General features: G+C 44.1%; 1 protein-coding gene across 3 annotated transcripts in view; it reads right to left on the bottom strand.

Annotated features, from left to right (window-relative positions):
• Window positions 1-15,908, bottom strand: part of LOC122395257 (heparan sulfate 2-O-sulfotransferase pipe) — a 74,469-nt gene that overhangs the window by 15,028 nt on the left and 43,533 nt on the right. For 2 of the 3 annotated variants that reach the window (XM_043392699.1, XM_043392701.1), the window contains exon 3: window positions 480-553. In XM_043392699.1, coding sequence (XP_043248634.1) covers window positions 480-553 — 74 coding nt within the window. The remainder of the gene's footprint in view (window positions 1-479; window positions 554-15,908) is intronic. The other variant, XM_043392700.1, reaches the window with a different exon arrangement.

The raw sequence follows: 15,908 nt of genomic DNA, 5'->3' as shown, positions 1-15,908 counted from the left end.
CGTAGAGAAGATTAACGAGTAGAAAACGGAAGGCAAACGAGTAGCAAGCCGAGATGGAATTAATGAGCCAACACGGGTTCCAGTATAGAGTGTTCTCCCTTGTTTGTCTTGGCAAATTCAGCAAATTGCAAAACATATCCTGCTCGCGAATAGGGCCATCAAATCGAAATGAAGTCGTTCGAGCAATCGAACGAAGGCGTACTCGATACTTAAAGCTACTTGAGCATTCGATAAATGCTTGGGTTTTAAACTAGTACTAATTGAACAAGAAGCAGCTATTAAGACTAATTTAGCGACATTTCGCGCGGTAACGTTCGGGGTGAAACGGTATTCGCGTCATTATTGGCCCGACAGTTGTTTCATAATTGGCAGTTTAAATTGTCGAGCAGCTTCTTCGTTCAATGACTCCTTCTTTAAGTCGACGAATACTATAGAGGCGATCTTGACAAGAAATAGCAATTCGATTGCGAACTTTGTACCTTTACTGTAAAGATGCGATGTCCGTTTGGATAATGGACGGTTCCACTTGGACTAGAATCTGTTTGGACTGCTTCTGAAACAGGAAACGATGCCCGCATTAGCATTCCGACGATACGAATTAACACTCCTGCAGCGATAAACAATGAACCATTATTGCAACGCGAATTTTCTTAATGGGAAAAAAATAAATAGGAACACAATAAGCATTGCAACAGCCACCATTTTTATATTGCATTTTATAAACCAACCGTTTGGTCCAATTTACTTCTCCAATACGAAGGGGGCGTTCAAATGTGACGCAGACGCTTTGCATTCACTTCGAACGTAAAGCGTCTGCAACCTTCTCGAATGATTATTTCAATTACTATGTGAAAATGATTCCCGGAAATCCTGAACGATTAAACGAAGTTCTTCGTTAAGCGTTCCGCGGGATCACCCGGGCATTTATGATCCATAGAAAGTACGTTAAAACGTTTTGCAACGTGGCCCTACAATTAATGGACGTTCACCAGGAAGAATTTGATCCGATGCCTTTCTCTTATTAAAGGAAATTTACATCTTTCAACGATTCTAAACTTCCCAGCATCCACGCGCGTCGACAAAAAACTACAAACTCCAGTTTATATATTAATGGGCGCGAAAGGTGTTAAGAAAGTTGTATCTTCCCCGGTTCGACATGTGCATTATGCAAGCCAAACGTATTTAAATCTGGAAGACCTCTCCGCCTGTTTTTCTACGTTTGAATTTTATATAATCTCTAAATTATTGCGCGTTACGTGTGGCAGGAAATAAATATCTCGAAAACGAGTAGGGATTTTTAAAAAATTCTGTTACATAATATGCTTGTTTTTTTCATCTAAGAGTCCATCTAGAAGTCCGCAGGCTATGTATCGAGAGATACTGTTGCAGGCTATCTGCTTTCGATTCGCATTTTTCACAAGCAACTGCTATTTAAATCATATAAATCCTTTCGATCTAGCAACTCGACAGGTTGTGGGATCGACGATCGCAGGAAGCACTAATTTCATCAGTGGAATTTTTTGTACATTAATTGGATTTGCTAGAAGAGAGATCTCCTTAAAAGGTGAACTGCTTAACCTCCAAGATGGTTCAAATATCGATAGTTTGCGAAACTTTCTTAGTTCCTGTTAACTTTTGCATAAATGATATTCTTTGAGATGTAAGAGAAAATTATGCTGCTCAAAGTTTTCTAAGGTCCAAGACTGCTGGTCAACAGAACGAAATATTCTTTTCTCCAACCGTCGTTTGTTCTTTCTCGCTCACTCTCGCTCGCTATCCTTTGCTTCGTTCGACGCTCGTTTTTTTCTCGCTCGTTCTCGTTCGTTCTCGCTCGCTGTCCTTTTCTACGGCTATCGACTAACGGCCACCGGGCAAAAAAAAACCGAAACTCCGCGAGGCTCAATGCCATCTCTGTGTAGAAAAACATCTCATGGTGTCGAATTTCGTTCCCAGCCTGTCTGGAACGTGCTAACCCCGTAACGGTTTCTATTTTAAGAATCGTCGCGAAACGAATTCTTCGAAATCTCACGAAGGCTACCAAACGAACAAAAGTGTATCATAGGTGATCATTCATTACACAACCGAATTACGTTGAAATTATAAGATACAGCTAGTCGGTAATTTGTGAGTAGCGTTTTTTCGAAGGTTTCGGTATTCGATGTTTGCAACGAACTGAACGGGATGACTCTTTTTTCTTAACGTTACAAGTCGGAGGAGTTCTGGTTGATGTAGGAAATTTTGAGTGATGGAAAGACGTGGGAGGATACAGTTTTGGTAATTGGATGTTGGAGTCAAGGTCGTTGCAAGGGATGAGGGTGCCTAGGTTATAAACTATTTTCTAAATTTGGAAAGATGGCCTTCAACCTGTAATACGTAGCGACGCAACGGAAAGCATCTGCTCGAATTTAAGATCTTCACTGTCTTTGATAGATCGAGTTACCGAGTTCCAAAGGAGCACAAACCTGTACCGTAATGGAAGGAAACACAGTGGGGTTAAATAGAACTCCTTCTGCTTAACCTGCCTGTCCACTTAACGTCGTTATAGTGGCAGCTCCGGAGTCTCCAGGGCTTGTTCGATTCGAACGAAACAGATTGAGTGTAAATCCAACAACCGCCCCGGCTAATCACCGTTGTCCTGTCCGAGGGAAACATTCACGGAGACGGTGACTACGTCGTCGCGGTCATGCGCGTCGTATAATGTCTCCATCGCGACCCCGATTATCGCTCTAACTTTAACCCGAAGCATCGTTCGACCATTCGTTATTTAATTGTAGTTAAAGAGTCCAATCTTTTATCGGTATCTCTCGCCCAGGAAGCAGTCTTCTAATTAACAGTGAAATTTTTTAGGTACCAGTTATATTACAGGAACGCGTCTGGTTTGAGGTTAGGTCGCCGTACGTATAGCTGTTTAACACTTTGACTGCCACGTCATCCATATATGGGTGACAGGATTCCTTATTATGGAACTAGAACAATTCATTCTCAGGATGAAACGTTAAAGTTGAAATTCGAACAGAATTTCATGAATTTTAGCGAGGTTATAAAAATAAAAACAAATTTTAGGTTATGTAGCTTATAATTGTCTGAAATCAAAGTTTTGGTCCCGCAAAGAATCGTATAGTTTTGGTCTGGCAGTCAATGTGTTAATCTGTTGCAAGTTTAAGTTTACTTTTTACACTCTGATATTAAGGTTGCAACGAATCAATGCGTCGATTTTTCGGTCCGTCGAATGAGAATGCTCCCTTAAGCGGAGACGCTGGTTTAATCGGGAAGGAAACCGAGACGAATCGAATCCCCGTCGCTGCTCGGTTCCTTTCCTTTTACGATGATGGGGAGCGGCAACTTTCTAGACGCCCGACGTCCAGAGCCCTCCATTACGTTCGAAAGATCGTTGATCTTGGCCGAGATCTTCGGGGACCTTTTAATCGACGCGATCATTAATTCGAGCTTCGATATCTCTCGTTACCGGAAGTGCCTCGCGGTGCACCCTCGTCGTTTCTCCACCCTCGATCAGTCGAGGTAATTAACGCTATTAATTATTGTTTTGATCGACGATTTAGAAGGTTTTAGAACGACTGTTTAATAATGGACACGAAACGTTCTTTGTTCGTTTCTTGGTAATTTTTCGGTAGAAATGGTTCGATGAAGAGGCAAACGGAACCCCAACAATTAGATACGTGCAAAGATGTTGGTTTTTCTCTTCTGAGAGAGAAAGTTTTCTTTGTGTGACAAAAACCACCCACGCGTGTGTTGCGCGTTTCAAGTCAAGAGGGCGCAGCTGTGTCCCTTCCTTGGCTTGTTTAGACAAAGTATAGGACCAATTGGCTCTGAGGGTAGGGGACCAATTTTTCGTCATTGACCTTTTCATTCTGTATGTTTCTTTTAAACCGTGCAGACGTACCTCCAAGTGTTTCTAACAAAGTTTAGTTAAAGGTTACATCGTTCAAATTGTTTTTTTATTCCACCACCTATTTCCAATAGAAGAATTTCGATCTCCACGCGTTTTAAATCGAGTGAAAGTGTTAATTTTCAATCGACGGTCGGCGTAAACGCAACAAAAGAGAAAGCAGATCGAAAGGATTCTGCCGCGATGACCGCGCGGATGAAAATTGATTAAAAAGATCGCAAAACGCATCGAAAGACTAGTCTAGGCTCTTAGCTTCTTGTGGTCGACGGTAGGGGGCGTCGTTTGTCGAGATTCTGCGTTTCTAGTAACAAAACTCGCCTAATTACAGTTCGACAAAGATCGAGAGCTCGTTACGGGTCCGGGATCGGTTCGATCTGATAAGTCGTGGACGCGATCGGCTATCTTGGTACCCCGTAATAAGATACGCGCAACCCCCGCAGCCACGTTAGGCGGTTATAGCAACGACGTTACGACTTACGATAATTAACGGAATCGAATTAACCGTTCGTCGAAAGCATCTGGAAAATGCCCGTGGCACGAATACGCCGGATGTGGAGCCCGATAGAGATATTCGTGTTACGCGTAGTCGATACAAATATCTTAGGACTTTATCGATACCAAGAGAACTCGTGTTCGGAGAAATTATTTTTACGCTACAAATTCAGAACACGATATTAATATTAACGCTGTTTCGAGAAGATTTCGATATCGAGACTGTTAAACCGTACCATCGTAACCTCGAATATCGCGCTTTTTTTGTGACAGATGGCGCGATGGTCGTCTGTATAGGCAAGCGTTTATAAGCACAGCTCCATTTTTCTCTCTCTGCTATAATAATGCAAGAAGTATCTATTTCGTTCTATTAATTAATGTTCTTTGAAATTGATTTTTGTTACTGCTGAATACAACTTGTGATTTATTTCACCAAAATACAACGGAGACTGTTTTACGATCGCGTTAGGTTAAACCAGTTCGTGATCTCAGGCTGCACGCCCTCGAGACGTTGCCCGTCCTTTCCGTGACGCAACGCGGCTAGATCAGAACCGATCGATTAAACGGATAGATCCTTGGAAATCCCTTGATCCGATTTGTCATGAGGCGTATGCGTGCGAAAGCCACTCTATGAAATTTCCACGGCCTTCCATCGCTTCCAGGAATCGCGTCGTTCCCATCTCGTTCGGTGTCCAGTTATTTTTAGCCATTGTGCAATCGGTGATCATCTAATTTAATACTATTTCCACGTATCGAGGATATGCAACCTTCTCCACGCCCATAGAAATTCTCCACGTCGACCGGAATCAAATGTTTCTTCAATTTCGTAGGATCGACGACAAACTAACCTATAAAAGTTGACGCCATTGCGTAACAGACGATTATATTTGCAACTCGTATCTTTGAGAATATTATTTTGAGTTCGTTGCACTAATTTGTTACGTTTCTGACGTTTCAAAGACGTGAATTGCCAGGGTTAGGAAACGGCGGGAAAATGCTACGAATTTAAATTGCTTTCCAAAGCGTCCGAAAAGAAATGGCGGTTTGCAGGTTCAATATTATATGCCCGATTAAAGTTCGTTGCACGTTTGCACGGTGGCTGACCTCTGGGATCGATCGGTGGGAAGGTTCGACCTTAATCGTGACAGGAAGTTTCGTGACCGATACAGATACGGATTCAGCCACGAGATACGTTTCGTAGCGTGCTCGCCCAGAGCGGTGCACGGCGTGGGCGTCGGTGGAGTTCATTCCCGTCATTCATGGCTTCGAACACGAAGCTTCAAGGGTGGAAAAATCGCGCTTACATACGCCCGATCGCTGATTATTCATCATCACGATCGGGAATAACGTACATGTAATCCGTTGTTGTTGCTGCTCCTACGGGATTGCCTTTATTGGAACTGTCCATGGGGTGCATCGGAATCGTTTATCGTTCGAGAGCAAAGAGGAGACACGCGATGCCCGACGAGAGGAATTAAACAATTTCGTACGACCGGTCGTCAATCGAAAGGAACGAATTGCAAACAAGAGGACGCCAAAGTGGTCGCCGTGGCTTCCGTATTGTTCTCGTTCAATGGTAATCAGGCGTGGCCATACCGAACGGGGAAACATGCAAAGTACACGGGGATTTCCATAACGCCGACAGCAGTCCCTTTACGCGCGCGCGGATACAAAGCGCCGGAGACGTCGAAAAAGAGGGAAGCGCTCATTGTTCCGTCCCAGAGGGGGGGAGAAGGTTGGAACGGTAATCGTTCGAGCGAGTAGCGAGGAGAAAATCGCCAGTGCGTTAACAATACCCGACCACGCGGACGGCAATTACGTTTTACGACGAGCTTCCTCGCGTCGGAAACCGACGACGACCAGAGATGCCAGACCCTGGGTCTACCGGGGACACCTCATTCCACTTTCTTGCACTGTGCCAGATCATGCGTACCGTAAGCTCGAAGGAGTTGCGTACCTTGGCCTCCGCTGACCACTACTGACTATTCCTGATAATTCCTGACAACGTATGACGATTACTACTGGCTATTGCCAGACTCTACCAACCCCTGCTAGCTTCTGCTGGACTCTGTTGACCACCGCTTATGTTTCTGACAACGTATAACGATAAAGACTGGCTACTGCCAGCCTCTGCCAGCCTCTGCTTGCTTCTGCTGGCCTCTGCTGACCATAGCTTATATTTCTCGCTACGTACAACGATTACTACTGGCTACTGTCAGCCTCTGCTGACCCCCGCCAGCATCTCCTGGCCTCAGCTGGCCTCTGCCAGCCACTGGTGGCCTCTGCTGACTTCTGCTGACCGCTGCTGACCATTCCCGATACTTCTGACAACGCATAACGATTACAACTTCCTACTGCTTGCCCCTGCTGGTCTCTGCTGACCACTGCTGACCACTCCTGATACTTCCGACAACGTATAACGATTACAACTTGCCCCTGCTTGCCCCTGCTGGTCTCTGCTGACCTCTGCTGACCACTGCTGACCACTCCTGATACTTCTGACAACGTATAACGATTACAACTTGTCCCTGCTTGCCCCTGTTGGTCTCTGCTTGCCCCTGTTGGTCTCTGCTTGCCCCTGTTGGTCTCTGCTTGCCTCTGCTGGACTCTGCTGACCACTGCTGACCACCACCGATGCTTCCGACAACGTATAATGATTACAACTTGCCCCTGCTTGCCTCTGCTGGCCTCTGCTGTCCCCTGCTGACCCCTGCTCACCCCTACTGACCCCTACTGACCCCTACTGACCACTGCTGACCCTTGTTAATAACTTCTCCCATGATATATATGTATTAAAACATTGTATAATGTAAATCTATGGCAATAAATGATATAATTACAAAGAATTCTATGTGTTCTCATCATTTTTTACCCTTCCTTTCCTCTCCAAATCATTACCTTAGTTATAAGACTCCCTGAAACTTCTTGGTCCTGAAACTCAGAACTTTGCTAAAAATTCAGAGTTTCCAAAAATTTTCGGCGTTTCCAAGAAATTCTAGGACTTCCCAGCTGTTTCAGGACTTTCCAGCTGTTTCAGGACTTTCTAGCTGTTTCAGGACTTTCCAGCTGTTTCAGGACTTTCCAGCGGCCAGGAATTTTTCGTTGTTTCAGGCCTTTTTCGGTGTTTCAGGCTTTTCCAGCGGTTTCAGGACTTTTCAGCTGTTTCAGGACTTTCCAGCTGCCAGGAATTTTTCGTTGTTTCAGGCCTTTTTCGGTGTTTCAGGCTTTTCCAGCGGTTTCAGGACTTTCCAGCTGTTTCAGGACTTTCCAGCTGCCAGGAATTTTTCGTTGTTTCAGGCCTTTTTCGGTGTTCCAGGCCTTTTATGGGGTTTCAGGGTTTTCCAGCTGTTTCAGGACTTTCCAGCTGCCGGGAATTTTTCGTTGTTTCAGGTCTTTTTCGGCGTTTCAGGCTTTTCCAGCTGTTTCAGGACTTTCAAAAATTTAAACGGGACCCCGCTGAAATCTTCCCGAGGAACATAGAAATTTTTCGGGCGAGAATTTTGAAGAGAACTTGAGAATTTCAAAGTTAATTTTTCGTTTTAGACTTTGTTATGAGGAGGACATGATAATGGAAGAGGTGGCAGGTATCTTATAACTATGGGAATGCTTTGGAGAGGTAAAGGAAGGTAAAAATGACGAGAAGACATAGAATTCTTTGAAATTATATCATTTATTCATAGATTTACATTATACAAAGCTTTAATACATATATATCATGTCAGAGGATGTTGACAAAGGTCAGCAGTGGTCAGTAGAGTCCAGCGGAGACCAGCAGGGGCAAGCAGTAGCAAGTTGTAATCGTTATACGTTGTTAGAAGTATCAGGAGTGGTCAGCAGTGGTCAGCAGTAGTCAGCAGGGACCAGCAGCGGCTAGCAGAGTCCAGTGGAGACCAGCAGGGGCAAGCAGAGACCAGCAGTGGCAAGCAGTAGCAAGTTGTAATCGTTATGCGTTGTCAGAAGTATCAGGAGTGGTCAGCAGTGGTCAGCAGTAGTCAGCAGGGGCTAGCAGGGGCTAGCAGAGTCCAGTGGAGACCAGCAGGGGCAAGCAGTAGCAAGTTGTAATCGTTATACGTTGTCAGAAGCATCAGGAGTGGTCAGCAGCGATCAACAGTAGCCAGTAACAATAGCTATATGGTGTCAGTAGTTGTCAGTTCTCATTTTTATAAATAATGCCTATGTGTGGCGGAGCAACTATAAAACAAAAGGTTCAATCAGTATTATCCATGGACTGATTATAGTCAAAGTCCAACCAGACTTTGAAATGAGAACATAAGAATGAAATGTAAAATTTCATTTTGTTACAAGATTAGATGTTAGTTTATTACGAGTTAAAGGAATGTAAGATAACAATAAATTGATATCACACTCGTATCACTCGTTGGTCTTCCTGATCGCGACTGACGAACTTCGCGTTGTTCGTGGATTCGTGCCTCAGAGGAGAGGATTCTCCCCACTGTTGATTAGTTATTAATTGTCTCAATTTAAATTCATTCAGTTATTTATACTCAATCGTATTAATAATATACGCAGGAATAATAAAAAAAAAATTTCTTTTTGTTCAATAATTAAAATATGATCAAGGAGTCTTTAAAGTAAAAATATATACCGGAAAGTAAAAATACCAGGGCAGTCGAGATTCCAAATCTCGATCAAATATACCAAGGTCTTCCCATCGTTTAAAATATTCTTTAATATTTTTTAGAAGCTCCGAACATGCTTGTGATACGAAAATAAATTTCGAGGCGTGTAAGGTCCGACTAATATTTTACATCCTAAATAAAACTGACCGTTTAGTTGCAACGCAAAGAAAGCACTCACGTGTTAACTTTGGGTAGATTAGGGAAACGTCAAACAAAGAAGAAGCAAACTTGTCACTAATGGCGTAGAAAGCAACGAAACACCATTAACGCGTTTGCTAAAACTTTAACGAGGAAATATTTGTTGATGAAAGTTGCTAACCTTTCTGTAACACATCTTTAAACGGGTCCACACAACGTGAACAAGTTTCCAAAGTAAACAGTCGGTTCACCCACGATGGCGACAAGATGGCTACCATAAATTATCAAAGATCCATCGATTCGACGAGACAGTGTAAATTTATTAATTGTTATTAAACGAGTCGTAATTATCGTAAATTTCTATCGAACAAGCGTGACTGCGTAAAATTTTACCACGAGGCCGCACGAATCCTTTCTACATTCCTGACACAGATTACCCGGAATCGATCGCGTGTCTCGAAGCGCACCGGGATACGTTCGTGTCTCGAGGGGATCTTGATGCCTCTCGATCACGACCCAGATATTCGATGTTTATAATATAAGTACCGCGCGAAAGTTGCTTAACGGCTTTTTCGAATCGTTTTTTCCCCGCTGTAGCACCCTGGTTCTACCGATGATTCGTACCGATGGACCGCGATACATAAATCAACCGATTTCTTGCTATCCTCTTCGAAAACCAATAATTCAACATTTAAATTACAGTACAAGTTGCACGTGTTCGCCAGAAAAATTATTTAAACTCAACAAGCACCCTTAGATATTTCCAGGTAAAAGGACAATTTTAATTCCGCAAAATGGCGGTAGAAAATTGCATTCGTACTCGTATGACACTCACAGCACATCCCGTGGATGAAATAAATAAAATTTAATGATCGAAAATCTCAGGCGAGGATGGATCGAACGGAGGAGGCGCCGCCATTTTGAGGGGCGATCATAAGAGTGGTTCGCGACGGACGTTTCCGGTGACTGTCGCTTTCCATCGCCGGTGAACGCGTCCCGTCGATTCCGTCGACGATTTCGCGTGTTCGATCGTTGCGCGAGGATGGAAAGCCGGAAATGGCGGCCGTCTGGCCGGGCACCTTGACCAGCCCCGAGGGGCACTTCCACCTCTGTCGGGAGATGAAAGTTTCTGCCAGTTGCGCGAGAGGCGTCACGTGCAATTAGAGCGCAAGAGATCGTCCGGTGGAGTTCCCGGCGTACCTTGCAACGGCTCCGCTTTCCCAAGTTCTGGGTCACCGGGTCTCCGGCTTCGACGTCTCGAGCCAAAACAGGAGTAAGAGGTCGTCAGTCCGGTCTTATAACTTCGAGACCTCCCGGAGTCTCCTTTTTACCCTCGACAGTTTACCTTTCGACCGCTTGACATCGTTTCCCGACAGTTCCGAGAGACTCTTTCGCATAGAGGGCGTTTCTGCAGTCGAACGATTCCTCGTGAAAAATAAGGTAACGCAACCTCTCGAAAAGTTCGATTATTTTAACGCTTCAATGACCGCTGTCCGTCGACACTGATATTGTAGACCAAAGTGAGATACACGAAGATGCTAGGAATATTGTATAAGGAATTATAAATGTAACCTCAACAAACGTAATAAGTTGGATGTATGATGAAATGGTGACAATCGTAAAGTATAACGTATCGACGATAGAACGTTACACAAATCATCTTGCCGAAAACTTAAAGATAAAAATGTTGACAACCCGACTGATACAGTGGCCAACGACGTCTGCTAGCTCACAAAGTCACGTATACGTGACAGTGGCCGTAAAACTCGTAAAAATATCACTTGGACACCCTTTATAAGAACACTTGGGCCTCCGAGAATCGTAGACTGTAATGCGATACCCTCCAAACGAGCCATAGAGCGAAACGTCAACAATGTAAGATAACCGTCGGTCCCGCCTGAGTCGAGTTAAGGATTTCGATCTTCCTCCCCCTCGAGAAAATAATCTAAGGTTACAACGAACAGTTTTGTAACAAAGGTTACATAACAAAGAAACACAATATCTCTTCTTCGTTTCTCTTACTAAAAAATTACGCGTGATGTCAATTAGATCGATAGGGAAATACGAGGCCGCCATTTTGCTTTGTCGTCGTTACAAAACTCTCGCTGTTACGATGACCAACGCGTGCATCGATAATTTTCTGTTTACATTTCGACTCTAGGTTGCATAATAAATTTTCTCTTCGACTTGTTCCGATGGTTTTCTAGCCAAACTGGTATTTATGGTTTCATGCTCCACCGGCGCATAATAACGAAACACATTGTCGCTTTGTGTGGACGCGTATCGATTGTTCCATAATGTATTTTCCTACAATGGCGCTCCTAAACACCCGATAAGGGTATTTAAACAAACATTAACAAGGTTCTAACCCTACATATCCAACTTTATAAAAATAGATGCCACAAAGACTCAGAGGAATGATGGAAAACGTGAAAATGTTTTTAAAATCTCAATAATAATTAGATATCTTTCTCGATAAATTCACATTCAAGGTTAAGAATTCCTATACACTTCTCGATGTAGAAATACAAAGAGTTAATCCAGAAAACCATGGACGTTCAGTCCCGTAGTGTTCTCACACGCCGCCATTTTGCTAGGACGGTGTCCCGTTCGTTTCATCGCAACGCCAATCGCGTCTCCGTCCGTGACAGTTTCGTCGATGATTTTCCTCGACGCGTGGAATTGTCCGACATTGGTCGAAACAAATCGAATTTTACATAGCATGCAAGAATAAAATATTTCCATTCCTCGAAGAAGAGAACACCGGGCCCGTGCATTATCCAACCCATCGTCGGTGATTTATGCGTTCACGGGGACGATAAGCGGACGTCATTGTGTCTGGGAAGACTCGTGGGAAGTGGATTCTCCATTAACACGTTGACTGCCGGTCCAAAATCCTAAAATTGTTCGCAAGACCAAAACTTTGAGTTTGGTCAATTGCAAACTACACTACTTAAAAGTTGTCCCAGTAGTTACGTTCGTAACTTCATTAAAATTTACGAAGCCTATTAAAATTTCTTTTCTTGAGAATAAATTGTTTTAGTTCCACTGTTGAACGTTCTGTCACCCATATATGGCTGACGTGGCAGTCAAAGTGTTAATAGAGACAAACTTGATTAACATTTCGCGAAATTAGAATAATCTCCGCGCGAGGTTATGTTTGCCTTTGTGTCAACTCGTGATACGATAACCCGATACAGTTAAAAACATACTGTTCTCTCGATTCGGAATAACTTAACTCGCGGGGCACTTTAAGAAAATTCAATTTTAAAATAATCGATTTTTTTAAGGTTCCAAAATGGTGATTGCATTCTGTCGACGTTTGTTCCAGTTTGTTTTCGCGTTCGCGTGCTTTCCCAGGCCACCCCCGTCCCCCTCGTCCGCCGTGGAGGCCGGGTTAACGCGATCGGTTACAACCGCGGCGTGTTGGTTACGGACATTCAGACAATGGGGTTCGATACAATTAGCGGGCGAGCCGCTAACGAGCCGCGTCGTACATTGTCCGACGATGTACGAACGAACACGGAAACGGAACGACCAAACCTGTTACACATACCTTGCAACGGTGTCGGATGTAAATTGCAGTCATTAAACTTCGCGCAGTTAACGAGCTACCGTTGAAGGAGGGGGGGGAGGGGAATTGGCGATCGAGCCGCCTAATATCGCGCTTGGCCACCTTCCTTTTACAGCCGAGAGATGTCGTCCTTTTACTTGGGAATTGCCCATCAGAGACGGCTCGTAAATTTCGCTAATTGCACCGTTTAATGCTCCGGCCGTTTAAAGCTACTTTCTTTCACTCTCCTATTGACAATGGAAGTCGTAAAACACGTTCGACATAGCGGCTAGTTTTATTCGAACGACGAACGAGAGTAATGGAAAACTATTTGTTCGACGTTCAACGAATGTTTCTTATTCCCCGATACTCTTTTCCCACCTTTTTGTGGTTGCACAAAGATACAGAGTGCGACTGAACGATGAGACGATTTCTTGCCTGGGCACCCGCGAGTGGCGCGTATCATTTGAAATTACCATGAATTATCCAGTCTTCGAAACTAGTTTCTGGAGTGTCCGGCGGCGTAACGAGGTGTCTCATCCTGACTGGCCGGAGCTTCTTCGACCGTTTCAACATTTACAGGATTCCACGATAATGACCTAACCGTAAAAGGCGCGAAGGGTTCGTTCGCCCAAAGTCCTGGGAAAAACTGTAAAGCAACTTTACGACCACCAGGAACTGTGAAAAACGATGGATTCCGCCAGTATCGCGGAGGGATACTTCCTTCGAAGAACGCCTTGGAAATGATTGCGGGGCGTCGTTGCTTCCGCGGAAAGCAAAAGCTCCTCAAAGAGGGCGCCACTGTTCCAAGGTTTCTACAAGGTAGCCGCGAAAATAAGGATCGACTTTTCGTAGAGAATTCTAAGGCGTTGTGTGTTACGCGGAAAGCAAAAGCTCCACGAAGAGGGCGCCACTATTCCAAGGTTCTACAAGGTAGCCGCGAAAATAAGGATCGAGTTTTCGTAGAGAATTCTAAGGCGTTGTGTGTTACGCGGAAAGCAAAAGCTCCACGAAGAGGGCGCCAGTGTTCCAATGTTTCTACAAGGTAGCCGCGAAAATAAGGATCGAGTTTTCGTAGAGAATTCTAAGGCGTTGTGTGTTACGCGGAAAGCAAAAGCTCCACGAAGAGGGCGCCAGTGTTCCAAGGTTTCTACAAGGTAGCCGCGAAAATAAGGATCGACTTTTCGTAGAGAATTCTAAGGCGTTATATAGTACGCATTGGGAAAAAACAAAATGAAGTATTAAATCCTGTTTGCAGCAACGGGAAACCCCAACTCGAAAGCGGTCAGCGATTAGTTTTGTTTCTCGACCGCCATGGCCGCCCAACTTGTTTCAAACTCGTGGAATCTCGATCGAAGTAGGACGATCCGTCTGTGAATCGTCCTGGTCGAGTTCTCCGCGGCGTCGTAATTATCCTCAGCCTTGTTTCCGCGAGGCTTGCTGGTCGTTTGTAAACGGTTTCGAAAACAAATGTTCGAACGGGGGTTTTCGTCGGTTCGTTTGCGTCGATGTTCCACTCCGATTCCGCGATCGCGTTAGACACGGGTCGCACGGTGCATTAAATACCACGATCCGTTGATGGCGGCGGACACTTGTCGCATTAATTCACGCCATGATTATTTTTCAGAAACGCTCAACGTATCGAACCATCTCGAGCGTAATATCCGCGTAACAGTATTCAAGGCTTGATGGACGTCGTAATACGGAACGGACACATGTAATAAACACGACCTTATTTTCCTAGGCAACTCTCTTCGATAGTCTTTTAACATGAAAAAAATTTATTTAATAATTTTATATTAAAAATTGACTATAACAATATCTTGAAATGGTATATAATGAAATTCTTATGAAATAGTCTTGTAATATGGAAAAAAGTTATTAAAAGTTAATTTTCATATATCCAATGAAAATGATCAATAATTAAGTATAATTTTTAATTTTATATTAAAAATTGACTATAACAATAGGAACGTGGAAGTAAAAAGTGTTAAAGAGTACTGGAAGAATTCGAACATAAAGGAGAATATTACTTACAATTGTTTATTTATTAATCACGTTTATTGAATTTAATAAAGTATTATTTATGTTAAAAGATAATTCCGGGATCTGAAATTTATTAGAACCACGTGCTAACGCAACATACATTATTGTTTTTTTAATTTTCAAGTGTATGATATCTCCATGCTTTGAAAAAATGAGCTCCTGAGATAAAAATTGATGTCGAGTCACGCTCGACATAGGTGTGCAAAGGGTTAACAAGCAAACTTTTCAATCAACGACCCTCCATTCCCGTAAGATAAAAATGAATCACTAACGCAAAGCAAAGAGTGAAGCGGCGTTGGCTGAGCGAGTAGGGCGCTTGACCAATAATCCGGAGGTCGCGGGTTCGATCCCCCCTCGGTGCATCCCCGGTTTTTTAAACAATTTTCATCGATTTTAAGCGTTCCAAATTGGTTCTCACCGTAAATTCCATGCAAACTAACACGTTTCTCGAAGAAATTAAACACCACACACCACACAACAGCATCTTGGGGAGGATCTTTCTCCGGGCAAAACGAAGGTGTGTTGGCATTGCTCGCGTTACGGGCCGCTTCCTCCTTCGCCCGGAGTTCCTGCCGGGGGTCAGGTTGCCCCCCCGGAGTCCTGGAGGACGACACCGCGCCATAAATCCGGAGGGGACGACCGAGGAGAGGTACCTCGACGGAAGCGCGAAGATGAAAACGATACGCGCGAGGCGAGCTGGCAGAGGAAAGAGTATTGGAATTAATGGTCGATCGGCCTCGTTTCAGGATATGCACACGCAGATGGGTTCTCCCGGGCGGTGAACAAAAATCCAAACGGGTCCGACCACTGAGGGGGGACTTCGAGAACCCTTCGTTTCCACATCAGGACACCTTCTCGTGCGCCTCCGGATCTGTTCTAGCTCTTCCTAGCCACGATCTGCCTCCTAGGGTATCACGAACCCGCGTTTTTCACCCCTTTGCCTCAGCCACGTACCGCGAGAAACCGTGTTGCATTAATGGCATTGGCGCTCTGAAGAAGCTTGCCGGGCGATCTGATTCCAATTGCCTTGACGTTCACAAACACAACACAGCTTTTTACTACAACCAATAAGCAAAACTACGATGGGATGGGGAATAATAAAACTAGGATTGAAAGAGCCCTAAAAAACTCC

This window comes from Colletes gigas, unplaced genomic scaffold (assembly GCF_013123115.1).
Source record: "Colletes gigas isolate AHSC1104 unplaced genomic scaffold, ASM1312311v1 Colletes_gigas_Sc00005, whole genome shotgun sequence".
Classification (NCBI taxonomy): domain Eukaryota; kingdom Metazoa; phylum Arthropoda; class Insecta; order Hymenoptera; family Colletidae; genus Colletes; species Colletes gigas.
Note: the sequence above shows the minus strand (reverse complement) of the source record. Positions and strands in the feature narration are given on the sequence as shown.